Source organism: Dermacentor albipictus, chromosome 6, assembly GCF_038994185.2.
Source record: "Dermacentor albipictus isolate Rhodes 1998 colony chromosome 6, USDA_Dalb.pri_finalv2, whole genome shotgun sequence".
Taxonomy (NCBI): Eukaryota; Metazoa; Arthropoda; class Arachnida; order Ixodida; family Ixodidae; genus Dermacentor; species Dermacentor albipictus.
Window position 1 is genome coordinate 65,471,827 of NC_091826.1, and position 27,425 is coordinate 65,499,251.

General features: G+C 43.0%; 1 protein-coding gene across 1 annotated transcript in view; it reads right to left on the reverse strand.

Moving 5' to 3' along the window:
- The window catches only part of LOC135912306 (zinc finger protein ZFP2-like), a 58,472-nt gene that overhangs the window by 22,403 nt on the left and 8,644 nt on the right, over window positions 1-27,425 (reverse strand). The window contains exons 2-4 of the mRNA XM_070520973.1: window positions 24,704-24,823; window positions 16,169-16,567; window positions 1,048-1,473 (exon numbers count right to left, since the gene is read on the reverse strand). Coding sequence (XP_070377074.1) covers window positions 1,048-1,473; window positions 16,169-16,567; window positions 24,704-24,823 — 945 coding nt within the window. The remainder of the gene's footprint in view (window positions 1-1,047; window positions 1,474-16,168; window positions 16,568-24,703; window positions 24,824-27,425) is intronic.

The window sequence follows — 27,425 nt, forward strand, 5'->3', positions numbered from 1 at the left end:
GCTTTGAATGTTTAGCCGATCACCTGAAAGAGAACTGCTGAGTTCAATCTTATTGCAAAAAGCTTCATGTTTAAGGTCAAAAAGGTAGCTTTGTTGGTTGGTTTAAAAATATATGCAATACATTATTCGATTTTCTTAATTCATGCATCAGCACCGGCTTTTCTCCGACATGCGTCCAAGCTGGCTGGCCTGGCATGCAGACGACAAAGCTGGCTTTGTCTGACGCAGACGACACAGAAATGGAGTTATGGTCTGTTTTATTTCCGAGAGACAAATGCTTTAATGTAGTGAGGCGAGTGCTTGATGTGTGCCAAGTGAACCTTACAGGCATTGCACATAAAATTCCAGGATGTGTTAATTTTCTCAGGGAGTCCTGCAAAGTTGAAAGGTACATTTCATGCAGTTCATTAGGAGGAATATTTGCACTTAAGTTGCAGTAAATGCAGAAAGAGCATTAATATTGCTTTAAGCATATTAAAAGATAAAAGAAATGCAGTGCCACATACAGGGAGCAGGACACTTTGTAACCTGCTTCCTGGAGCTTATAAAAACTTTCATAAGACAATGCAAGCAGGAAACACCTTCGTAATTACAACTGCAAGACTACATGAGCATGAAGAAAGTTTGCTTGTGTTGAGTGTTACTGCTGCTCAACAGCGTGAACATGCTTGGCCATAAAATTCATATGTGCCGTGTTCAGGCTGGTGTGCTCAGACGAGGTTAAAGGCCAATTTTCGCATTCATGGGAATATATATATATATATATATATATATATATATATATATATATATATATATATATATATATATATATATATATGTGAGTCGAGGCAGTGGTGCTTGATATCACTATCGCTTATCTTCAAATTGACAAAGAAAGCAAGTCACGAGTTGCTGAAATAGTTTATCCGGCTTCTTTTATTAATAATCTCTCCTTGCTAATACATGCTGTCTGCACAGGCCTTGTACAAACACTTCAAAAATAATACAAATTTTCAATAATACAAAATACCAATAATACCAAAAAATTGCAAGCTCCTGACCTCTAGGTCTTCTTCTCTGCATGACAGGACATGTGTTTGTTGAGATGGTCTTCCCGCGAAAAGGACGCACTGCAGTTCGCGCAGGGGAAGCGACGCTCTACCATGTGGCAGCGCACATGGCGTGACAGGTGGACACTCTGAGTGAATGCTTCCGGGCACAGCTGGCAACGGTAAGGGCGCTCTCCAGTGTGGGTCCGCAGGTGCTCTTTCAGGTGCCAGTTGTGAGTGAAGTCACTTGGGCAGAGGTGACACTTGAAGGGGCGCTCGCCTGTGTGAATGCGCAGGTGACTTTTCATGGTGGTCCTGTTCTCGGTCTTGTAAGTGCACAGCCGGCAGGAAAGCATCCAGCCATACACGTCCAGAAGTGACCGGTGTGGCTCCAGGGGCCCGAGCGAGTGATACTGTGCCGGGGATCCAGATGGCAAGGAATCTGTATAGTCAGGGACCACGGGAAGGCAAGACAATGTGTCACATACTTGATGGAGCTGGTGTTGTACATCATGCAATGAAAAGAGATTGCCACACTTTGGTCAAAATATGTGGTAACCTTGGACTACCCCCAACCTACATATTACTGTTGTGACAACAGTGCACTGATTCTGTGCAGGTCTCACACAATTTTCTATAGATAACCACATGAACCTGTACTAACGATACAGGCGGTCAGATTGGGCATGCAATTTTTACATTATGCTTAAATAATCAAATTACTTCGTAGTGCAACACTGCAATGTGCACTCACCTACTTAACTAAGTGTTACATACTCTCATTGCAAAGTTATACAATGCAGCACAACAAAAGCATCAACTGATATTTGAGCACATGGAACATTCGAAATAAAATATGAATACGAATGAAGGAAATTAATAGGAAACAAAATGAAAATGTAAGAAAGAGAATAAACAGAATTTTTACAGGTTAGAATGGGACCACATATTTAGGTTGAAGTGAATACAGCCCCATTTCTGTGCATAAAGCTAAGGATTCTTTTGCTCCATTAGTGCGCTGTGAAACATATTTCATGATCGTTTTAGAGCACTGCATGGGATGTTTTTTAAGGGCTCGAGCCTGGCCAAGCAATTTAACATAGCCAGGCCCATATGTGGCCTGGGCCCGAAATATGGGGTATGTGTGGTAAAGGGCGGTTGAAACTATCGTTTGCTCGTTCATTCACCTTCTGCTTCTGGCTATTCACTATGACAATCATCGTCGATGGTTCCTGCATAATTTTTAGCCTCCAGTTTTGCAGAGTTGCAAATAACATGTCAGGCCTCTTATGGGCCTGACTTGATGTCCAAGCCCAACCTAAGCTCAAAAGTAGTAGGCCCAGGTGCACATCAACAAATGAACTGCACAGGCCCATGCCAACCAAGACCCATGCTTTGATGACAGACTAACATGTTTTGGTCACAGACACTACCACTTTTTAGGCATCACCATATTTAAACCATGCAGCAGAGCAAGAGGAACAAAATTAAATTATGGGGTTTTACGTGCCAAAACCACTTTCTGATTATGAGGCAAGCCGTAGTGGAGGACTCCGGAAATTTCGACCACCTAAGGTTCTTTAATGTGCACCTAAATCTAAGTACACGGGTGTTTTCACATTTCGCCCCCCATCGAAATGCGGCCGCCGTGGCCGGGATTAGATCTCGCGACCTCGTAGCAAGAGGAACAATCGATATAGAGAACGAACATACTAAAAGAAATGAACGTGAAAGAATACAACAGACAGGTCAAGAACAAACACTCATAGCAGTGAGAATGGCACCTCGTTTGATGGTGGAGGAGAATACAGCCACATTTCAGTGCATAGGGAAATCATTTATTTGTATATGGCACTGCAAACATAGAAATAAATGAAGCTAGTTGGCTGATGTTAATTTTATGAATGCACTGATTTGAAACTACAACACAAATAACAGAGACAAACATGGACACAAAAGTTTCCAAGACAAAGCGCATAATAAAGTAATGCATCTGCAGTAGTAGAATGTAAGGAACATAAGAGCCAAATGTACTTGAAACCAGCATTAGCAGAGTAATAAATGGGGCTATATCTGTGTGCATCTGTCTGTTGTAAACACTACACCTTTTCACATTAACTTTAATCACACAGCACTGAGAAAGCAAAATGCCGCAACAGAGTGCTGAAGGTAACTTATTTACAAAATTATTTTCTCTCAGTGACACATTCACTCAGATGTGTACTCTATTGAACATATCTGTGAAGATGGACAATTCCATCCCACGTGTTACATTGATGAAACTATAGTCTCTACTAGTAGTATACACTGCAGTGACTTTCTATATTTACCATGATGATTACAACTTCAGACATTGCGATAAACCTGTGCTTTTTTTTTCATGATTCCAAACAGACCAATAAGCCAGACAGCAAATTTGCAGCTTCACTAGTTGGAAACCAACGAAGCAAAGGCAGCATTCAGTAAACACACTCACATCACCACCACAACATTAAATCCATAACGAATCAAACTGCTATGTCATGTAATGGTGCAAGCAAGTGGATGCTTTTCAAGAGGCTGGTGAGATGGATTTTTGGCAGGGTCCAAAGCGCACATTTTCAATACTCGACCGATGGACACATCTGTAACAGCACAGAGACCACTGTCAATTCCAGATCAAACAATAACACATTCACACAAACATTTCCCCTTTGTATACAAAAACATATTCTGGCTAAGGACAAAGTGCTACACATATTAATAAAATATGATGTCATATATCTAGTAATAAAAATTATTTAATCATGCCAAAACTTACTTCATAAGCTTATAATACTTCCTTCTTAACTGAAATTTCCAACGGCCCAGTCTTTGTCAGAATGGCGCCTTGTTGAAATACTCTTGCCTGCTCTCATTCAGTGGATTAAATATGATGGGTGAGGAGGACTGAAGGCTTTTTACAGTAACGTAATGTCGCATCTAATGAATACTTTGCTCAATACTCAAGAAAAATGCTCCTCAAATGAGCATAAACTGCTGTCACTGACCTTGCGGTCTGGGCAAAAGTACTGAATGTTACTACTCCCCAAATTACAGCGAAACTGTATATGGCTAGCCAATTCATCCGTCTGTCCGTCTGTTGCCTGTACGCCAAAAACTCCTCCGACACAACTCCATGCGCATGTGAAAAGAAAAGAGAGAGAGAGAGAGAGGGGCACGCGATTGGCTGCGGTAGTACTGAGATCGTTGTTCACCATCGCAGCTCAGCGTGCGCATTGGAGTTTCTCTCTGGCTTCGAAATGGGTAGGCCCATTTTTTGCACTGCTAAGTGATGTGGTGCAGGTTTCTCACCTATGTGCATCAATGTTGCTGCGTACTTGTTTTTTTGTTTGTTTGTTTGTTCGTGTTGCTGCGTTGAACTATAGGTGAACTGAAGAAAGGAGACTGTGCTCAGTCGCAGGTTGCTCGACCAGTACTGGAAAACATGCAATGTGCAAGAATGCGCATATGTACTTTTTTTTACCACGGTAACAGCGTCATAAGCACAGCGGAGTAAGCAGAGTCCATTCACATAGAACATTTAGACAACCATGAATTGCGAACTTGCACTACGTAGGCACTTCGGGCTCTTACGATTGGCAACAAGGGGTCACATCAACGGCTGAGAGAAATGAGAAGACCGTGCAAAATTTAGTTGAGGGCATGCATTTCTTTTTCTTGCACTTTGATATTTCTCGGCTGAATAACTTTGGACTGTGAACACCTAACGCTGCCATTCTTGTTGCATTTATGTCTCCAAATGTCTAATACACAACACATGACTGAATGGTGGCTTACGAAGTGTTCGAGGGCCCCCTTAATGCCCTGCACCCTTTTTAGCACCTGACAGGAAATGCTATTTTGTCACTGCTGTTCATGACAAATTTACTTGACATGACATGTCATGTCATGTTACTACATGACAAATAATTTATGCGTTTGTTACAACTCCTTTGAACGGAAAATGTATGAATTTTGGCTTCTGATTATGTAAGTGCTTTCCTTAAAGTATTTTTTATGTTGTGTTTATGCATACTGGAAGTCAAGGTGATGTCAACATTGAGCATCTTGGTCCTCAAAAGTGGTTCTGGTGGGTAGCAGTGGCTGCTTGCAAGCTTCTTGTAGTTCTGATGGGTAACAATGGCTATTTGCAAGTTTCTCATAGTTCTCGTAGAGAGTTATATTGCTTCTTTTGGGAAAAAGCAGCAGTAAATCTAGGCAACATCCCCATAGTTAGTTGCAATGATGCAGTGCACAAGCAAAATTGTCTACATGACCATCGATTGTGTTTGCATAAGAAGGTCTTCGTCGCCATTTGTTACAATGACCCTATGAAAAAATCAAGATGGACATTGCTGGTGCAATGAGACTGTGGAGACAATCTTCTGTGAGCTACCAACATCTTTGTTTTCAAGGTCTTGTCAAATGCGCAGGCAGCTTACAATGGCGGAAGGTTTCTTCTTTTGGAATGTAGAATTTGTCATCCATGTCACATTGTGGCAACGGTTCCTTCAGATATGGGTGAACTTGTGCTTTAGTAGTGTGGACACTGGTGAAGTGAGCCTCCCCAATGTGATTCAGTCATTAAAGAACATCAACATGTTAGGTGTAGAAGAGCTGTCCATGGATAATGGTGGGCCTAAGTGTGTTGTTTGGACATGAACTGAGGCATGGGTGGAGCTAACAGATAAGCAATGTCTTGTGGGCAAGGCAGCAAGCACTCAAGAATTACTACTGGGAATTTCTGCGAGTTAATGCCTTTTTGAAGCTGTCTGGCATAGGTAAGGTAGGCTTGGACTGACCAGGATATGAAAACACAACAGATATTCACACTGAAAACTCAGCACTTTGAAAACAGAGACAACCATCGTTTAAACAAAAGCTCTCCCTAGTGCTACAAGAGTTCTACAGCCCAAGCCTATGCCCACTAAACTAAAACAGAAAAGGCAGGACAACAAGGAAGGAAGGAATCGAGCATGAGGACCAATGCAGACAGTGCTTGTCACACACATTTCTGCAGCAATCTATTTATGGCCATTTGGACAAGCCAGCGCTATTCACACCTGAATGCTTCGCACTAATTATCAGAAGCTTTTAAAGTTGCTTTAAAGAGAATACCAAGAAATGCTGGCCACAAACACACAATTTATATGACACAATCCTTATTCAACAGTAATGTTGATGAATGCTATGTACACACATTAAAGGGACTGACAACTGATTTTTAAGGACCTAGTTTTTCATGATGCAATGCAAAGTTCACCCTCAGTAGTGTTTACACCTGCAACGGTTATTTCCAAAAGCACATGGATATCTTGCAAATATCCATGTGCTTCTATCCATAAGCCTCTAAAATACAAGAGTCCCTTGTCCAGAAATGCTTAGAAGTGAAAGCAATGCTGATAGCCCGTGTCGCAAACTGTGAAAGCCGTCCATTGCTCTGCTTTCACAGGAGAAAGCGCAACTGTGGTCAACCACCTACATTTGGACCTTTTCAACCACTTTTAAAAATAAAAAGCTGGTAGTACAACTTTGCAATGTTGCTGCAGACCTTTCTTATGTTTGTACCCCATTTTTCCCCATTTACACACCTACGTCATGGCTGGCTGGCCCTATCGCATTATTCTGTCAATAGACGAGCCAAACCAGGTTATTGAAAACGAAGCTAAAGGCAGTTCCACTTTTCTATTCACTACAAACAGAGGCCTATCTGCACATTGTAAGTTAGAAAAGCTTATAACAGAAAAAAAAAAATGTACTGAATTTTACTACTGATAAAAAAGACCAGGAACGACGTACACTAATAGGAGGTCACGTGACAGGCCTCTTATGCATCTTCATGTTTTTGCCGTGTGGGGCACCAAGGATAATTTTCATGACCTTTAGTGAAGAATTTAAAATATAAATCCAGGTTTAATGAGAAAGAAAATGGCTCATTTTAACCAATACGATAGGCACTCTTTCCCTCAGCAGGGTTATCTTGGTTCATGTTTTGAGTGGTTGTCTGTCCCTTTAGCACACTACCTGCAGTCATTCAAATGCAGACAGCAGAGTGGGTAGCTTTTGCATAACATAACAAAAAGTGAAATGCTTGAACCTGTATGACAAAGTCTGATGTACATGTGCAGACAAAAGTAATTAGAACAGTGAAGGTTGGACTGCACTGTATCGCAGTGCCCCCTAGCATCCTTTATGTGAAGCTAAAAAGCACATTATGCATGCGTGCAGTCCAGCACTCAGTCAGCTAACAACTGGCAGTGAGATACACATATTAATGTGTTCTCTACCAACTGTGAGAAAGAAAACAATAAAGCACCTGTAAATGAATAAGATAAAAATGTAGCGATTGGCAGTCACAGAAGGGGGGGGGGGGGTGTAGTTGTTGCCTGCAACTGCAATTTCCGTCGCACATGACCGAAATAGCACTTCGACTACAATGTCATCGAATCATGTAAGAGACTTCGCTCTCTTACACAAGGGGCACTAAGGACTGTGCCGTTGTCAAGCATGGGTCAGGAAGTCTGTTTGGTGGCCTAACTGCAACATGCATGTTGAGCACTTGTGATCTAATGTGCTAAATGTGCTGAGACTTGAGTGTAGCATTCAGAGCCTGTGATGCCCACTCTTATACCCAACAGGCCGTGGCAGCGCCTTGGCATTGATATGTTTCAATTGAGAGGGTGTGATTATGTCTTGATCATCATTCCTGGTTCCTCGAAGTGATCTTTAAGCGTTCAACCATGGCTCAGGCAGTCATCTCAGCAGTCAAGAGCTGCATTGCCCACTTTGGCGTGCCGAACATTGTGCAGACCGACAACATACGGCTGTTTATGTCCAACAATTTCGCAGAGTATGTGCAGCCAAAGGTACCTCCAGAGTAATGGAGAGGCAGAGCGCACAGTGAAAGACCTCCTCTCCAAAAGCCCCGATCCTTCAACCTCATCTTGCTGTCTTACTGTGACATGCCTGGTCGCAACAGCACTTCTCCTGCTCAAGCCCTGATGGGTAGGAAACTGCTAACTCGCCTTCCAAGACTACTGGAACAACTGGTGTGTCATTGCCCAGTCATGCAGGTTTCAATAAGGACTTTTCAACCAAGACACGGCAAGCAACAGAATACTATCCCTTTCATGCATCAGGCCTACTGGTTTTACTGAAGCCAGGAGACAGAGTGGGTCACTCACACTGGCTGCCATGGTCATATGCTCTTACCGGCTCAGCGTCCACGGTCTTACCTTGTGAAGACGCCCATAAAGAGGTGTCCTCCAGAATTACCGTCGACATCTGGTACCTCAAACTAACCAAGGGACTTGAGGATCAGAACTACCAGAAGCGAGTCCAGCCCAACTGCATTCCCGGCTTGTCCCTTCTGAAGTCGTGTCAGCTGCAGTAAGTACTGTTGTGGACAGAGGAGACACAGCAAAAAAATGGCAATGCACACTCGCAGCAGTCGTACAGTGAAGCCGCCACAACAATTTGGACTTGTAGAGACCTCCCTCACGATATGTAAAATGGGAGGGAGGGAAGGAGGGGGGTGATGTAGAGGTCACTACTTGTGAGCGTTGTACACAGCGGCCATAAGGGGGCATCACAAAAGGCTGGGGCACGATACATAAGAGCCTTCAGAGAAGAAACAAAGGTTCTTTGATTTCCATACGCTTCTATGCTTCGTCCCTCGCTTCCAGGACTGAACGTGCACATACAGGGAAAAAAATTAAGACAATGTGTCAACACATTGCAAGGTTAGCGTAACATAAAATTTAGAATACCTAACACTGAATTAATGCTAGCCCAGTGTTCCAACCCACAGCTATTACATTTGTCACTTAAGCTGTAATAAATCTGCAGCAATATATTTGTGAGCTCAAAAGGTAGCCCATTCTCACATGCAGAATCTATGAAAACCCATGTTCTTGACCAGCACTTGTCGTAAAGCAAGAGACGCACTGAGATGTCGTTAGATTTTATGTCATTATCAGCATCAGCCCATTTGTGCAAGGCTGATGAGATCTCTATATATTAGCCTCTGCTGTGTGCCAGCCAAATACATCATACGCCTGCAACTTCCTTAATTATAAACATAAACAAAAACAGCAGGAAGGCGGAAGGCTTGCTATCGTGCGCTAAATGGCTCGTTTTCGCGCTGCTTACGGCTCCGCACGTTAGTGCAGGAATAATGCATTGGTTACACACTTTCCTACTTATCAAGGATATAACAGGAAATGTTTTATTCGCAATTTATATGGGCTCAAAATTGGACAATATTGTGCACCGAAATCTAATGAGCATTCCATTTATCATAAGAAATAAGTTGCATGCCTCTAATCCACGACAATGATCCACGAAAAAAAAAAAAAATCCGCCTCCATTCAATTTGCCAAAGTGGATGAAAAGAGAAGCTGTTGCCGGCGTTACCACGACTACAAGCGGCGTACATGACGCTCGCACGCACGTGTCACACGAAGTGCAGCACATACCCTCATTCTTTCAGGCCCTCCGCCAAGTGCAAGTGGAATATTGACTTAAACGAATGTTTAAGTATAAAATGCGTAAAGTACGTGTTTTGCACGACCTGCACTCATGATATCATCGGATTGTAATTCGAATATACGAGAAACATACTTCTGTTACTCGGAAACTCAAACACAGAGCCTTCCAGCTGCCGTTTCACCGTGTTTGGCCAGCGAAGCTATGTATCACCTGAACCGATAGACCAATGTGACGTAGCCTTGAACTGGGTCCTGCCGAGCCTGAACACGACGCCACCGCAGGAACCACCGTGTTCCGCCTAGCCAGAGCACGACGCCGCTGTGCATATTCACGCTACTGTTCCTGTCGCCGCTCATCGTGTTCACGCTGCTTGGCCTTTCCATTACGCTATTACAACACAAATGAAATCAGTTGCTAGGCGGGTTGTTCTTTTACATAAAAAAGTGTAGTTACGTCACTCCCGGCTTAGTATGCTACAGTTGCCGCTTCCCGCGGCTTTCCGGCAACTGCAGCTTATGCAAAGTAATCATCACCCGTAAGCGCTAACGGGGCCCGGTACTTTAACATCTGCACTATAGTGACGGGGCCCGGCACTTTATCATCGGCCCTACAGTGACGGGGCCCGTCACTTTAACATCAGCACTACAGTGACGGGGCCCCGTCACTTTTAACAACACTGTAGCGAAGGGGCTGACTACAGTGTAATAGAAACGGTGTCGGTATTAGGGGGGGGGGGGGGGGGGCGAGCATGGAGTTTCCTACAAAAATAGGGGCTGGATGGATGTTATGAGCGTCCCCTTTGGAACGGGGCGGTGGGTTGCGCGACCAAGCTCTTGCTACTCTACTGCCTAATATTCTACCTAGGTTAAACAATGAAAAAAGACAAAAAAAAAGAACACTATGAACTACCATGCCCAAATTTTGTGATCCCCTATTGTGAACTGTGCTTTTGTACGTCTCCGTCTTTTGTCGTTTCCCTACTTTTCTTCCACCAATCCTCCAGTCGCCTCTTACTAATGCCTATTGCGGACATGTTTGCTTTACCACTGCGCCCTCTGAACCCAAGGGCTTCAAGGAGGCCAGTGGTGCCTAAATCGACCGCTGGGTAGACGTCTTCACATTCTAATAAAACATGCTCCGTAGTTTCCCTAGCTTTACCACAGCAAGCACATGCTTCTTCCTTCTTATATCTCGCTTTATAGGTGCGTGTTCGAAGGCATCCTGATCTCGCTTCAAAAAGTAATGAGCTTCCCTTTGAGTTATCATAAATGGTTTCTTTTCTGATTTCGTTTTTTTCTCTTAAGTAGTTACTCATGGCAGGTTTCTTTTCCATTGCCGCCACCCATGAGATTAATTCAGCTTCTCCGACTTTCCGCTTGACCTTTGTTGTTGTGTTGTCCACCCTACAGGGAGGACAACACAACAACAAAGGGTGGGGCGAGGACTTATGGAGTCGCCATCTGTTGGAAGCGCCTCACTTGCGTAGTTTGAGGGATAACGCGGCGCGCTCCGCACAGGGTTGGCTATCGGCGCTAAATAAACATACTACGCGGGAGCTCTCCTGGACATTTTTGCAAGTGCTCTCGAAATGACAGAATCATCTTACCTTTAATATAATAATCTTGGACAAACAGAAGGCACAGAATGGTTTACAGAATCTCTTTACCTACTACGTACGGCAAGCTGAGACACTGCGCGCAGTCACCGCCATCGATTCCCCCGAACCGGTTTCTTGTGTTAAACGTAACAATCGGAGAGAAAACTATGTGAAATATGTTCCTATAGTGGGCCATCTGTATAACCAAATGGAGCTTCACAGAATGAAGCTTCAATGCAGCGATCGCAAGGGTTCGCGGTGACCATTGCGCATCTGCATGCATGTCCGAGCACAATGTTTCGCTTTCGCTGCAGAACGTTTTTGCACCGTGCTGTGGGCTTTATGGCGCAGTATATGAGCATTTGACCGTACGCAAGCAACCATTGTTGCATGTAGTATATACTATCAGAGCTGTTCAAAAATAAATTCGTTGTAGCTAGGGACTTCGACGTATACGGCGACTTCTGTGCCGTCGCTATGATTCAGTGTTTTCTTTTTATTTTCTTCTAAAGTCTTCGAAGCTTCAATATCACTATTTCTCAAGTTGCATCGCACTGGATGCTTATCGGTCTTCTAAGCAAGCAATTACCCGCTGCTTCCTTTTCTTAATCCAGTACAGTATTCATTGTATGGTGCTACACAAGCAACATATATGCCATGTCTTTTTTTTAATGCGCTTTGTACCATTCCCTTTCCATTCCAGTAAACTTTCTTTCTTTATTATCATCATCATAGGCGTTACAGTGCATACGTACGCAAAAGTCTGTTGGACCCATGCAATAGCCGAAGGCTAGTGGCTGGGTCCGGATGCGAAATATAATACACATTCGGTACAAGCATAGGGGGATCAATGCAGAGCATGAATGCAACACATTATCCCATTAAAACATTAAAAAATGAATTTTTTTACGGCATGCATAAAAATTATCACCAGTTACATAAATTATCGAACCGCAAAGAAGAGTATGCCAAGCAAGAATACGGGCACCAAATCAGTGGTTTATAGCTAATAAATATGATTGTAATGCTTTGCCGCTGAAATTTTGTGCTTTTTTTGGAGGGTATGTTCCGTGTCTCCAAAGACTATCAGGGGACGCAAGATTGGTGAAAAAGAAAGTCGCCCCTGAGAAAGTTCCTTCAGCAGTTCTGGACGACAGAGTTGAGATAGGTGAAACCCGGAACTATTTCACCGATGATGGGTGGGCTGCGCTCACTGCAACAATTACTCAGAAGTTTGTGGACATGTAGTGCATGTCAACAAAGGGTTCATGATAATGCCATTGGGTGTGCCGCGTGCCTGAAGTGGCTGCACTTTAAATGTGTCTGTCACATCTATGCCAGAAAGTAAGGTGTGGTTTTGTCGGAATTGTGCGAAATTTTCAAAATTATGCGAAGTTTTTTCAAAATAGGCGTGTAATCAAAGTCCCATTACCATTTTTTTGTTTTCTATGGAATTTTTATATGTGATGGGCGAACATGTTGACACAAAGGAATAACCCTTAGCTCTGCATGAAACGCTCTTGTTTTCTTGGGAAACGTTTTATGTGACAAAATGGAGCATGCTATTTTTGCGATTTTGCAAAGTTCCATGTCTGGGGCCCTCCTGCATGCACAATATTTTTTTCTCATGCTTGAGTATTTTCTCATGTAAGCCTAACAACTTGTATTGTTTCAAACACTAAGTAATATTTATTTTGTTGTCTTCTTATTCTGGGAAATATTCCTAAAAACTTATCTACGCACTACGAAGAAGCCACTTTTCAGCTCAACCTTCACACAAGCTGTGTCGAGATTTAATCACTGAGAAAATATTCATGCGCGACAAAAATGTATCATGTATGCAGGAGGGCCCCAAACATAAAACTTAGAGAAATCGCAAAGATGCTATTCTCCACCTTTTGTCATATATGATTATGGTCATGGGACCTCGATTACCGTTCTTATATCAACATGTCCATATATATGTTCGTATTTTTGTCATATTTCAATGTGGTTAAAGAGCCGGACCCCGTCTCCGTAGCGTTTCTCTGTCTCTACAGTGGTGTAGATATTAAAGTGCCGGGCCCCGTCACTGTTGCATACTGTAGTCACAACCTTAAAAAAAAGGTATCCACTGCAGAATGAAGGTGACGAAGGCTTCTCCCTGCAATCGCCAGTTACCTTTGTCCTGTGCCACCCTATTCCAATTTGCACCCGAGAATTTTCTGCACTTCCCTTCTCATGGCACCCATACTGTAACTCTAATGGTCCCCAGGTTATACCTATAATAATAATAACCTATCCATTACATGGTCTACCCAGCTCCATTTTTTTCTCTCAATGCCAATTAGAATAGCGGCTATCTCCATTTGCTCTCTGATCCACATCACTTTCTTTCTGTCTCTTAATGTTATGCCCAACATTCTTCATTCCATCGCTCTTTGTGCAGTCCTTAACATGTTCTCGAGCTTCTTTATCAACCTCCAAGTTTCTGCCCCATACGTTAGCACTGGTAGAATGCATTGATTGTACGCCTTTCTTGGGCCACTTTTCACTGGTAAAAAAGTGGTAAGCCTCCAGTCATAATCTGACAATGTCTGCCGTACGCACTCCAACCCATTTTTATTCTCTAATTTTCCTTCTCATGATTCAGATTCCCTGTGAGTAATTGACTTAGGCAAACGTACTCTTTCGCAGACTATAGAGGCTGACTAGTGACCCTGAACTCTTGTTCCCTTGCCAGGCTATTGATGAGGTGTAAAGCACACTCTGTGCAATGAAAGGCGCGAGTTTGAATGACACTGAACAGTTTCCAGATCCATTTATACCGAAAGGCGACTCGTTTTAGTACGGACTCCTAGCACAGCAGTGCAGAGTAAGGGAGCGCATGTCTCTGACTAAAGGAGCCAGAAGGGAAGGCTCCCTCCTTGCTGCCGCGCTGATGGGCCCGCTTATTTAAACGGCCTTGTGCTCTCTGAAGGAGCAAAATTTAAGGCGGAGAGAAAGCAATTAGCTCGCTTCCACAAAGATGGCGGTTGTGTTAGCCAGTTTCGTGCCTAACAAAAAGTAGAAGTGAGGGGTGCTTTACTCGTCGTAGACAGCAATGGTCGCTGCAGCAGCCTAAAAAGTTCTACATGCCGAAAAATCTCTGTCGAGAGTGCTACGTGGAAGGGGGGTTGCCCCCCTCCCCCCGACCTGCCACTGAGTTCGACCACACATTTACTTTGGAAGACCAGCACCAGAAGCACCGTTGGGACATTCGATCCTGCCTCTCCTGCACCCTATGCCCCTGACTCACTAGTCCGGCTTTGAGTACCTGTCGCCAGCCCTGGACTTTCACCCAAACTCATCTCAAAGTACCAGGGTCCCTAACATGTGGTCCATCAAATGTCTCCGGTGAATTATACAATGGAACCCCTTGAGCCACCTTTGGATAAGTGGCGGCGCGTAAACGTGCATATCACTGCCGCTGGCTAAAGCCTTACTACAGAATACCTGCTTTACTTCCTTACTTCAATGGCAGCACTGTGGCCCAACCACTGGCATGCGTCGGCAACCTTCGGCTTGCGCCAATGTATCAAGTGTGTCTAAAGCGTCGGTCGTGAACAGGGTGATGTGCAGCGATGCGCAGAGATGTTACCGACTACTCTAGCAGCGTCTCGTGCACCGCGTGGCTCCCCAGACAACTTCACATCTGCACGAAAGTGACATCACTTAAATACATTTTAAAACTTCTGCCAATGCGACTACTGCCGATGCGTAAAGGCGGGGAAATGTGCCTTCTGGAATCAAATAGACCTTGTGTGCTACATACGAACCGGTGGTGAGTGCCCTGGAGATCCAATGTGGCCGAGGCTCTGCATGCGGCTGGTGGAGAGGCCAGACCCCCATTATCAGGGCTTTTAGTGAGTTTCTGTAGACTCAAGAGATCTTGGTCAGGTCTCCAGGTGCCGCATTTCCGGCTTCGAAAAGTGGGTGGGCAAATCGCCTCCACTATGCCCTCACTTCTGAGAGTGGGGCATTGCCACACGACTGGTCATTCGAGGCATTTTGCTTGTATTTGCGGGCTTCTTTCACACTCAGAAAAACGCTGTTATGTTGCAGGTATTGAGCAAAAGAAAGCTGTATTGGGAGTTTTGCATGTTGCTTTACAATTTTCTCCTTGACACTTTTAATCTGACTACAATAGTTGACTAATTATATAATTAGCCAGAATGAAAAAAATAATCTGAGTATCTCGAAGTGATGGAAAACATTACCTTGATTCTATCCAGTTACATGGCATTTGCAGATTGTTAAAGTTTGGCTTAAGTTACGTGGGACACCCTGTATATGCTCAAGCTAGGAAGCATAATTATATCAAATGTGAATCACATCATAAGCACAATTGTTGTGTTGATAATTTTACTCCTTCTTCCCCAATGTGGAATGTGGAACAAGTTACCGTGTGTTGTGGAACATACTGATCTGTCTCAATTCAAACAAACTCTGGATGGCTATCTGTGTGAGTGCGCCGCCTGATTCCAATGTATTCTGTGTTTGTGATTACTCCACTATTTGCTTTTATATTTCTCCATAACCCTCTCTGTAAGGGCCCTTGCAAGAGGGTTGACAGTATGGTTAAATAAAAAAAATAAAGATGGGAAAATACATATGGCCCCATCTGTATCACACATTTCTGCTTTCTTTGCTAAGTTCCTATGTTATGAATTAAGAAAGTAAGCGCAAGGTGTACTTTAGGAGAAATTATGTTTCCAATGAAGATTTCAATCCCAGAAATGCTTACTTCCACTACTGCAGCCATGTTTTAGGACGAGCTACACTCAAAATATGCCAAACCTTCCATTTCCGAGCACAGCCATCAAGTTACAGCACCCTTCAAGCATATCCCGAGGATGGCGGGACCGTATTTCCCTCTAGGCAATATCCCAAGAAACAGCATGGGTGAGGGAGCCAGAAGTCTTTCATTGCAGCGAAAAAAAAAGTACCTGCTGCCACAAAATATAAATCAACTGGTTTATGTACAGGAAACTGTGTGCTGTTGATGTTTAGGGCTTCTTTTTTGAATGATGAGACACGTGGCGTACGAGGTGCCCCCTCTGTGCAAAGGATGCACTGCAGTGCATGCAGGGAAAGGGACGCTCTCTGGTGTGGTAGCACAGGTGGCGTGTAAGGTGGCTACTCTGCGTAAATGCTTCCGGGCACAGATGGCACTGGTAGGGGCGCTCGCCTGTATGGCTGCGCAGGTGATGCTTCAGGTGGCACTTTTGAGTGTATGTGTTTGGGCAGAGGTGGCACTTGAAGGGGCGCTCGCCTGTGCCCACACACAGGCGGTTTTCCACGTTTGTCCTATACTTGGTCTTGCAAGGGCCCAGCTGGCAGGAATATTGCTGGGCACTCACGGACAGGAGAGGACGATCCTGCACCAGGGACCCTGATGGCAAGGAACCTGCAAAGCCCCAGGGAGCTTCTTAAAGCGATGCAAACAATGTGTCACACACTTGAAACGGACAGCACGACACCTGGCGTTCATAAAGAAGGATCACCACAGTTGTAGGCGAAGTATGCGATGAACTCGGACTATCCAACTCATTAATTACAATTGAAGCAACAGTGCACTGACAAGGTAGATGTCTCACACAAGTTCTTTTCCATCTATATATATGTTTGCTACATCAAAAAGTGCTAATAATTAATAACATTGATGGGGGAAAACTAACATTGCTTATTTTTATTGCTTATAGCAAGGCATTTGATTATTTAAGTCATCAAATTTTAATTAATGAACTAGAAGGATATGGTGTCCGTGGCGTGGCAAGTCAGTTGTTTCAATCTTATCTGTCGGCATGGACGCAGTGTGTTGCTATCCAAAAAGACTGCTCTTCCTATAGGGAAATTAAATCAGGAGTGCCCCAGGGTAGCGTTTTGGGCCCAATTTTGTTTAATATCTATGTAAATTATATTGCCGAAATAGTAGGTGAAGCATCCATTGCACTGTACACCGATGATATGAGCCTGTTTGTCTCTGACAATTACCTTGACGATCTGTTACAGAGATGTTAGAGATCTCGCAGTATCCTTCGCAATTTGTCGAGTTCGTCTCATAAAAACGCTCTAACAATTAATAGCTCCAAATCAAAGGCCATGTTATACAAGGCAAGAGGCAGGCAGTCTTATTTAAATCAAGAATTATCAGAAAATCAAGAATGCGCCCATTGAAACTTTGACCAAATATGAAGTATTGGGCATCACGTTTACAGAAGATATGAACTGGACATATCACATTGAACTAGCTATGAAATCGTTGTCATCTGCCACAGGTGTATTATCCCGTTGCTGTCATTTTTTTCTGGGGGAAGTAATGTCGCAGATATAATATGCTTTGTTTGAATCACATCTGAATTATTGTGCACTTATGTGGGCTACCACCACGAAACGTAATCTTCAAGCACTTCTTCAACTTCAAAAACAAGCACTTCGACATGTAGCGAATGTACCTTATTTCCGTTCTACTGTGCAACTTTTTCCTAAATATAACATAATACGAGTAACTAACCTTTATGAATACCGGCTACTGTATTTTTTTTTTCTTCGGCTCCGAAAATTGTAAAACCTTTTTAAAACATACGCCACGACTTGAATGTGAACGAAGTGATGCATGCACCCGCAGCGAAAACAGGTGGTTAGTACCACACAGGCACACAAATCATCTTATGCAGTTGCTAAAAAACACACTACCTTCACTGTTAAATTTGGGAAATAAAATGTTATTGTAAGTAGCTTGACTCGAAAACAAATTTGATCGTATTTTATAAACTTATTGTTGAAATGTGAACTTTGTAATTAATGTAAATGTGACCCATTGTAACTGTACATCCTAATAGATCAGTGTTTCATATGTTGACGCACTGCTGCCATGTGAGGGGCTTCAGGCACATTCAAGCTGTATGTCACAGCTTTTCGCCTGGAGGACCCCCAACAAAGTTTGTTGGAAATAAAACACTTGATTTTGACATAACTATCTTTGATACATACAAACCCCTGCTCGCAACATGAAGAGGTAGGATTTGGCATGCAATTTAGATACCATGTCTAAACAGTCAAAATTACCTTGAATACGTAACTGTGCATTAGCACTCGCCTATTAAACCAAGCATTACAAATTTTTTTTTTTCACATATAAGGATTTATTCAATACAGCACAACAAAAGCATCAAATGATGTTTGAAAACATGAATGATATATGCATATGAAAGAAATTAATATAAAAGAGCATGACAGAGATGTGAAACTTGAGGGGGATGGCAACGCAGTCGCATTCCTATAAATCAAACAAGGAATTGTTGCTCTCTATTAGTGCATTGTAAACATTTTTCATGGTCACATTTCCATTCCTCCAGTAAAAGCAAAATGAAACTACCAAGTACGGAAGGTAGCTTAACCAGAATTTAGTGTTTCTGTGCCGGACAGTACCACACACACTACAACTATTGAACAAATCCCTAAGACAGGAAAAATTCCAAGCTTTGCATTAGCTTCTGATAGCACATTGAAGTGTCTCTTCACTTTAATTTAATAATTAAGAATCAATCACTGAAATAAAACCTTTCTTTAACGATTTCACTAAAATGACAGCACAGCGAGTGAACTTGCCATTACGCTTGTTCCAGAGCAGGAAAGCCTGAGTGGCAATCAGTAAAAAGTTGTATCAGAGTCACATGGCAAATAAATTCCAAACCAAACTGCTGTGTCAAGTAATAGAATAAACAAGTGGATGCTTTCTGAGAATACACTGGTGAGCTGGTTTCCTGGCAAAGCCCAAGCAACACAACATATTGGATGCCTTTTAGGAGACATGGGCACATCTGTAACAACACAAATATAATGGTCACAGCCAGCACACTTGCAGTGCACCCCCACAACCTTTTTTTCCCTTGTATAGACTAAACTATATAGGTTGAGAGCATGATGCTACACTTCACAACAAATTACGATCTGATATATCCATTTAAAGAAAGCTATCACATTTCTGAACAATAAGAAAGCATCATTGTATTGAACACTAAATTCTGCATACACTCAGTCTTGATCAAGCTGTCTCCTTTTTCAAACAACAAATGCCTTAATTCTCCTGCCAGTGCTCACTCAGTGAATTTAAAGTGTTATCATTCAGTACAGGTGAAGACACTATTACAGTCACCGAACAGGACATCTATTAAAGCTAAAGCTCACACCCTAATTAAGAGAAAAGGGGCCCTCAAACAAGAATAAAGCACTTCCACTGAGCTTGACCCTGGACATCAATGCTAATCAATGTCACTGTTGTCTAAATTTAAGCAGCCTGTCTCTTTGGCTTGGAGTTGAGGAGCTGTGTAGACATTTCGCACGCTCGCCCACCGTTCGAGGGACCGTCCTGCGAAATGCTTGGGAGCAGGACACCGGAAAGGACAAACATGATTGTATGAATGCTCCACTGTTTGCGTGACCATACATGCAAAGGATTAGGCATTGGTGTCCAGCAAGGGGGCCAAGCATATGCACTGGCTATCTGGTTGCAGTGACTCGGACTTCCTTGATTTGTTACACGCCCACCGGCATGTTATGTGGACAGTAATTTGGCAATGAACGACAATCTTGTGGGCATCATTAAGGAGTGTGCAGTGGAAGTCAGTGGTAACTCTGTTAGGCAGGATACCAGCAAACTATCGCAGGATACGAAAGATCTGATCAAGAAACGCCAATGTATGAAAGCCTCTAACCCTACAGCTAGAATAGAACTGGCAGAACTTTCGAAGTTAATCAACAAGCGTAAGACAGCTGACATAAGGAAGTATAATATGGATAGAAATGAACATGCTCTAAGGAACGGAGGAAGCCTAAAAACAGTGAAGAAGAAACTAGGAATTGGCAAGAATCAGATGTATGCCTTAAGAGACAAAGCCGGCAATATCATTACTAATATGGATGAGATAGTTCAAGTGGCTGAGCAGTTCTATAGAGATTTATACAGTACCAGTGGCACCCACAGCGATAATGGAAGAGAAAATAGTCTAGAGGAATTCGAAATCCCAAAGGTAACACCGGAAGAAGTAAAGAAAGCCTTGGGAGATATGCAAAGGGGGAAGGTAGCTGGGGGGGATCAGGTAACAGCAGATTTGTTGAAGGATGATGGACAGATTGTTCTAGAGAAACTGGCCACCCTGTATACGCAATGCCTCATGACTTCGAGCGTACTGGAATCTTGGAAGAACGCTAACATAATCCTAATCCATAAGAAAGGGGACGCCAAAGACTTGAAAAATTATAGACCAATCAGCTTACTGTCCGTTGCCTACAAACTATTTGCTAAGGTAATCGCAAATAGAATCAGGAACACCTTAGACTTCTGTCAAGCAAAAGACCAGGCAGGATTCCGTAAAGGCTACTCAACAATAGATCATATTCACACTATCAATCAGGTGATAGAAAAATGTGCGGAATATAACCAACCCTTATATATAGCTTTCATTGATTACGAGAAAGCGTTTGATTCTGTTGAAACCTCAGCAGTCATGGAGGCATTACGGAATCAGGGTGTAGACGAGCCGTATGTAAAAATACTGAAAAATATCTATAGCGGCTCCACAGCCACCGTAGTCCTCCATAAAGCAAGCAACAAAATCCCAATAAAGAAAGGCGTCAGGCAGGGAGATACGATATCTCCAATGCTATTCACAGCGTGTTTACAGGAGGTATTCAGAGACCTGGATTGGGAAGAATTGGGGATAAAAGTTAATGGAGAATACCTTAGTAACTTGCGATTCGCTCATGATATTGCCTTGCTTAGTAACTCAGGGGACCAATTGCAATGCATGCTCACTGACCTGGAGAGGCAAAGCAGAAGAGTGGGTCTAAAAATTTATCTGCAGAAAACTAAAGTAATGCTTAACAGTCTTGGAAGAGAACAGCAATTTACAATAGGCAGCGAGGCACTGGAAGTCGTAAGGGAATACATCTACTTGGGGCAGGTAGTGACGGCAGATCCGGATCATGAGACGGAAATAATCAGAAGAATAAGAATGGGCTGGGGAGCGTTTGGCAGGCATTCTCAGATCATGAACAGTAGGTTGCCATTATCCCTCAAGAGAAAAGTATATAATAGCTGTGTCTTACCAGTACTCACCTACGGGGCAGAAACCTGGAGGCTTACGAAAAGGGTACTACTTAAATTGAGGACGACGCAACGAGCTATGGAAAGAAGAATGATAGGTGTAACGTTAAGGGATAAGAAAAGAGCAGATTGGGTGAGGGAACAAACGCGAGTTACTGTCATCTTAGTTGAAATCAAGAAAAAGAAATTGGCATGGGCAGGACATGTAATGAGGAGGGAAGATAACCGATGGTCATTAAGGGTTACGGACTGGATCCCAAGGGAAGGGAAGCGTAGCAGGGGGCGGCAGAAAGTCAGGTGGGCAGATGAGATTAAGAAGTTTGCAGGCATGGCATGGCCACAATTAGTACATGACCGGGGTTGTTGGAGAAGTATGGGAGAGGCCTTTGCCCTGCAGTGGGCGTAACCGGGCTGATGATGATGATGATGAATTTGGCTAGCAGGCATTACTGTATGAAAGGTGCAATGAATGCCCTTAAGATTGCTTGCACTATTGTGTTGTCATTCCTTTGTCCAAAGAGCACATTTGAGACCCCACATCTGGCCCCACGTTGGGCACCAGATGTAGGACCAGACTTTGGGAGTTTTGTTATCTGGCAGTTAAATGTTCTGGATTTTTCTGGTACCTTTTATGAACGATTAACACAAGCAACAGTCTTTCCTTTTGAGCACGAACATTCTATTTAAACAAGTGAGATCACTCACACAGTAATGTAATGGCAAATAGAGTGGCTCGCTTATCGTGTTACGAATTTATCTCTACACATCTTTGTTGTCAGATATTAATAATACATTTCAACGAAATCCAATTACCAAAAGCAACAAACAGAGATGGGATCAGTGAGCCCTTTGTTCTCTGCACTTTTTTGACAGAGAAAGAAAAGTACAAAAAGCAGCACAAACGAGCATGCTTCACAGGATGTGTGATGTTTTTCGTTATCCCACAAGCCCTTGTTCATGAGTATTATCATAGCTAGGCATTGAGAACATTTCTGTGTGTAGGGGTTACTTGTTCAGCCTTTTGCCCTTGTCTGTAGTCTGATTTTACTGGTCCTCTATACTCTTGAAACAAAATTGTTGCACTATACAATGCGCGTATAATCCGCACCAAAAATTTAACAGTAAAGTTGGGCTGCAAATTGCATGCAAATTTTGACTTGAAGTGTGGCTTCACAGCAGCACCATGCCTACTGCCGCGAAGCCATATTTCAAGGCGGTGCGGCACATTCCACCATAAAATCACAACTCAAGGCAAGGTTTTCCGCCATTCAAAGTTTCATTATCTCCTAGGTAAACTCCCCCCCTCCCTGGGTAATGAAGCTGTCTTCTCCCCTCCTTCATCCTCTTTAGGAGTGGCAATTTTACGTTTAGTAGCTAGGAAATAGTGCACAATCATGGCTGCCCTTACTGTGCTGGAGAAGCTGAAGATTATTAGCATCGCTGCAGGGGGAGAGGGGTGGGGAACAGAGCTGCTGGCCGAAGAAACAACATGGGCGAACCGTGCGTCTGTGAATGAAGACTGTTTTTGCAAAGGTGCGAGTGTTACTGTATGCAATCATTGCTGTGAGCTATACTCGCGGTTTTCTTCTTTTGCTTTTTAGTGGTCTGTTTAAGTGGGGATGTGGTTGGTTATACGTAGAAGAATACGGCAGTATCAACTAGATGAATCAGCAACCATTCCTTGAATGCAATGTAGTTGGATAAACATCCTCTCAACATCACAGCGACCATTCGCAATGCAGAGCAATGTCACCACTGCGTTAATTTGCTTCCCAGCACATTACCACCGCTTACATGTATGCTATGTCCGAGACATCCAATGCAATGTGCCAATGTTGTACTCTTGTAAAGGCAGCTACTAAAAAAGAAAAAAAGCAAGAAGCTTTTGTTGTTCACTCATTGCCAGCGGCACTGAAATATTATTTTTCTATGTATTCCAGTTGTCGCTTAAATGTTAAGAGACAATGGAGGTGTATGCTATATAGGAATTATTGATATATCTTGACTACTTCCTCACAAAAGACAGGCAGCATTCATTAGCTTTTTAACACCTGCACTTATTATTTTTACGAGAAAGTAAATTTTGAGGAGAAATCAGGTTGAACTAAATTTTAATAATATTGTTCAGGGTGTAAAAATAGGGAATGATTGGCTTTTACCAGAAAACAATGGACCCTACATATGTGTCATGTAATGCTTCACACCCATGACACAACTAAACAACAATAATGGCTTCTCAAGAGTTCTAGTGCCCACTTACTCATGTCGTTGCCTTGGTGTGCAAAGCTAACCAGTGTTATAGTGTCATGTGGTAGTGCCGGTCAAGAACACAGTAGCAAAACTGTGAATGGTGAAACTAACCCTTTATTGGGCGAGCCTGTGCCCAAAAAGACAGGCTACACTCAAAGCATAATGATAGTGGCAAACACACTGATCAGCGGGGTCAAGTGAAACCTGATCAGCGGGGTCAAGCGTGTTGGCTAATAACAAGAGTCATTGAATGTTCCAGATTAACTGCTGGTTCCTGCATGTCTTCCGTGAGTATTACACAATTCGCTTCGCGCACACAATTAGATGACACAAGTTTCGGTGGCAACAGACAGCAAACTTCCCGCACTAAGCAATAACATTTGTTAGATGGTGAAAAGCAGTCACCTGAGAAAGACGAACAAGCACAAGTGTCAAGAGGATTAGCTTATGCTCGACCACAAGCTGGACGTTTTAAGGTCAAGAACAAATGGTGATTAAACTTTGCACTGCAGCTTGTGAACAGCTTGACAACATTACAACTGCCATAATGGATTAGCCTAAACAAAAACAATGTGTAATATGTCAGTCTAGCTGTATTATTAAGCAAGAGGTTGTTATTAAAACAGAACTTGATCTAGGAAGCACAAGAATTATAATAAATGTGAACATTATCTCCAATGTGGTGATAAGTTTGTAAGAAACAACACATTTGGCACATACATCTGTATCCCGGTCTGAATTAGATCTATTTCTTTGCTAACTTCTTACATTATATGTAATTTAAGTAAATTAATTCTCACAGTTACTAACACGTTTTAGGCCAATCCTCATTTAAGGCAAAAAGTGAACCTTTGATATGCTGCAGCAGAGATGTGAAGTCACATGAAGGCACTTTTTTTAGGAAACCAGATACCTCTCAATGTAGTTTTGTAGTCACCTACTGCCATTAAAGAATCGATCAATTACTTAATCTACAAAGAAAGCTGCAAGCCCTAGACTGTTAGGAGGGCTTCTTCCCTGCATGACGGGACATGTGGAAAGACAGGCTGCTTTGCTGCGAAAAGGATGCGCTGCAGTGCACACACGAAAAGGGACGCTCTCCCCTGTGGCAGCGCATATGCCGGGTCAGGTTGTGACTGTGAGTGTATGTCTCCGGACACAGGGGGCACTTGAAGGGGCGCTCGCCTGTGTGTGTGCACAGGTGTGTCCTGATGCGGGACTTGCGCTTGGTCTTGTAAGGGCACAGCCGGCAGGAATGCAGCCCGCCATGCACCGACACGAGAGATTGGTACTGCTCCAGGGACCCTGATGGCAAGAGACCCGCAGAGTTGCAGTGGGCACAGGAAAACAATGCGAACAATGCGCCTTGTGTCTGACAGAACTAATGTACGAAACCTGGCAATGAAAAAGAATGACCCTACTTGTAATCAAAATGCATGATAATCTTGGACTAGCCAACCCACGTGTTGCTGCCGTGGCACCAGTGAACTGACGCAGTACATGTCTCACACAAGTTTCTACTTCTCTGTTGACCCTTTTTACGAAGAAGAGAAATGAGATTGCACTTTTGGCAGCGCGTCATACATTGCCTCAGCGAAAGTGCATGAATATGGAATAATTACGTCTTCCACTCTGCTTCTGTGCAACCAGCTGCCAGAAATGCAACTGGGTTTTTGCTAACGTACTACTGTATGCTCCATTCGTAATTAAAAATATGAATTGGTGGAATGAATGATCTAGCTGGCTGTAAGAACTGTAACTAGCATATTAAGCAACGGAATGAATCTGTATGTCCAAGTTCACGGGCCACAGCTACCTAACGACTGCCCATGCTGCTGTCTCTTCGTGATACACGGCTTCCCTAGAGGATAAAAAAATTCACTCATCTGCCAGCGTTGTAGCACTAACCTCCAAGGAAAGAACTTCGGCCCTGAAAAGTCTGCACAAATGAGTACCGGTACGCTCGTTATATGGTGACAAAGGGAGTAACACCGCTTGGCATATAGTAAGTTTCTCGCACATTATCTACGATCACCCCAACTTGCATGCAAACTTACGCTCACCCTATTGCCCATGTATCAAGATTAAGTGAATGAGCACACACTTGAATCAATGTGCCAAAGCATGGGTGACGACAACTACACCAACAGCACACTAATGTTCGAAGCTGAATGTTTCATAACCATCCACACAGTAAGCGAGTGACTAGCGATAACACATATTTGTTACAAGCTATTACAACATACAGAACATCTACATTACAAGCCTTGTGCCCAGCAAGAACAAATATATTGCAGCTGAGCGCACCCACGAGCGATCAGGCCGAAAATCAACAATCCGATAGTGACTGCCCGGGGAACATTACTGAGTCACAAGCGCAACAAGCCGCTGCTTAAAAGTACAGTTGACTCTCGTTACAACGGACCCTGATAATGCGACAAAAATTGTCTGTTTTATTCAAAGTCAGTAATATCCGAAATAACTCACTTCTGAAACTTTCGTCGCAATGTCTAAAAACTTTATTGCAAAGCGTGAGTGATTAACTTTCAAAGTAAAACACAAACAAAAAAGTCGCAGTTTCGCCTGAAAGGCAAAGCATTGATTGCGATCTCAAAACAGGCAAGGCAAGTGCGGCAGCAGCAGAGAGCGAATTGACCTTTGTGCTGTCTCTCGCTTCAACGTGAACCAAACGTCAAAAGCATAGCACATACAGAGCTACCGGCATTGGACGCACTTGGTCCACATCGCAGATCGCTTTGGCGGTCGCACGGGCGAGCACTTTGTCCACATCGCAGTTCGCTTTCAAGATACCCCCCTCCCCCGTGCCTCGCACGCAAACGAAGATGGCGCATTCCCACCCTGCCTTCTTCCCTCGTGAGAGCGATACTGAGTCGCGATCGTCGGCTGACCCTCGCAAGTCAGTTGTCAGTCCGTGTCGACGGCTTAAGGTATGTTTTACATGCCCAATTCTGAAAAAAAAATTGCCGCTAATATTGTATGCTGTAACCTATAGTCCATTTGGTCCATTAAAAGCCAACTTCGTTACAATAACATAGGTAGAACAAGCTAAGGCTGACATACGGTCTGTCATATCCGAAAGTCTGTTATATGTGTGTCCGTAGTAATGAGCTTAGACTGTAATTACAAAATAAAGAATGAAGAGCTAAATACACCGATACAGACTGAATTCATGAGCGGAAAGTTAGGATAGCTTGGAATACATTTTGAGCTCTGTTTTTAATTCATGCACCGTATACGCTGCTCGTGCCGTTTGGACGGAGTGTAACGAGCACCGAAAGCGCTTACATGTTCTTTGAAGCTGTAGCCAAAGTTTTGCGTGTCATCCACCCTGTCAACTTTTTTTATATCTGCCAAAACAGAGGTTTGCGGAGCCATATTGGCGTGGTGTAGATTCATTGTAAACACAGAAACAACAGAGGCAGCTGAGGCAAGCAATGAACTTGTCACCATGTGATCAAACATGGCAACACCCAAGGTATCACCATGAAAATGGTCAATACATATGTAACTATCCTGAATATGTACTAACTCCTGCTGGCAATACATGTGGGCTGAATTTGGCATGCCATTTTGATATTATGTTCAAATAGTCAACTTACTTTGTATATGAAAACTGCATTACGGGCACCCTTTGACCTTCCCATGCCATTGCGCAAAAAACACCATTGTTCAACACTACATTATGCACTCATCTATTAAGCTAAGTATTACATGTTTTTTGCACATAATTTATACAGTCTAACACAAAAAAACATGAACTGACATTTGAACACATGAAGCATATGAAATGAAAGATGAATATGAATGAAAGAAAGTATTATAAAAAGAATTTTGAAACTAAAAAGAAGTATGAAAAGAACATTTCTATAGGCTAATTGGCTATCAT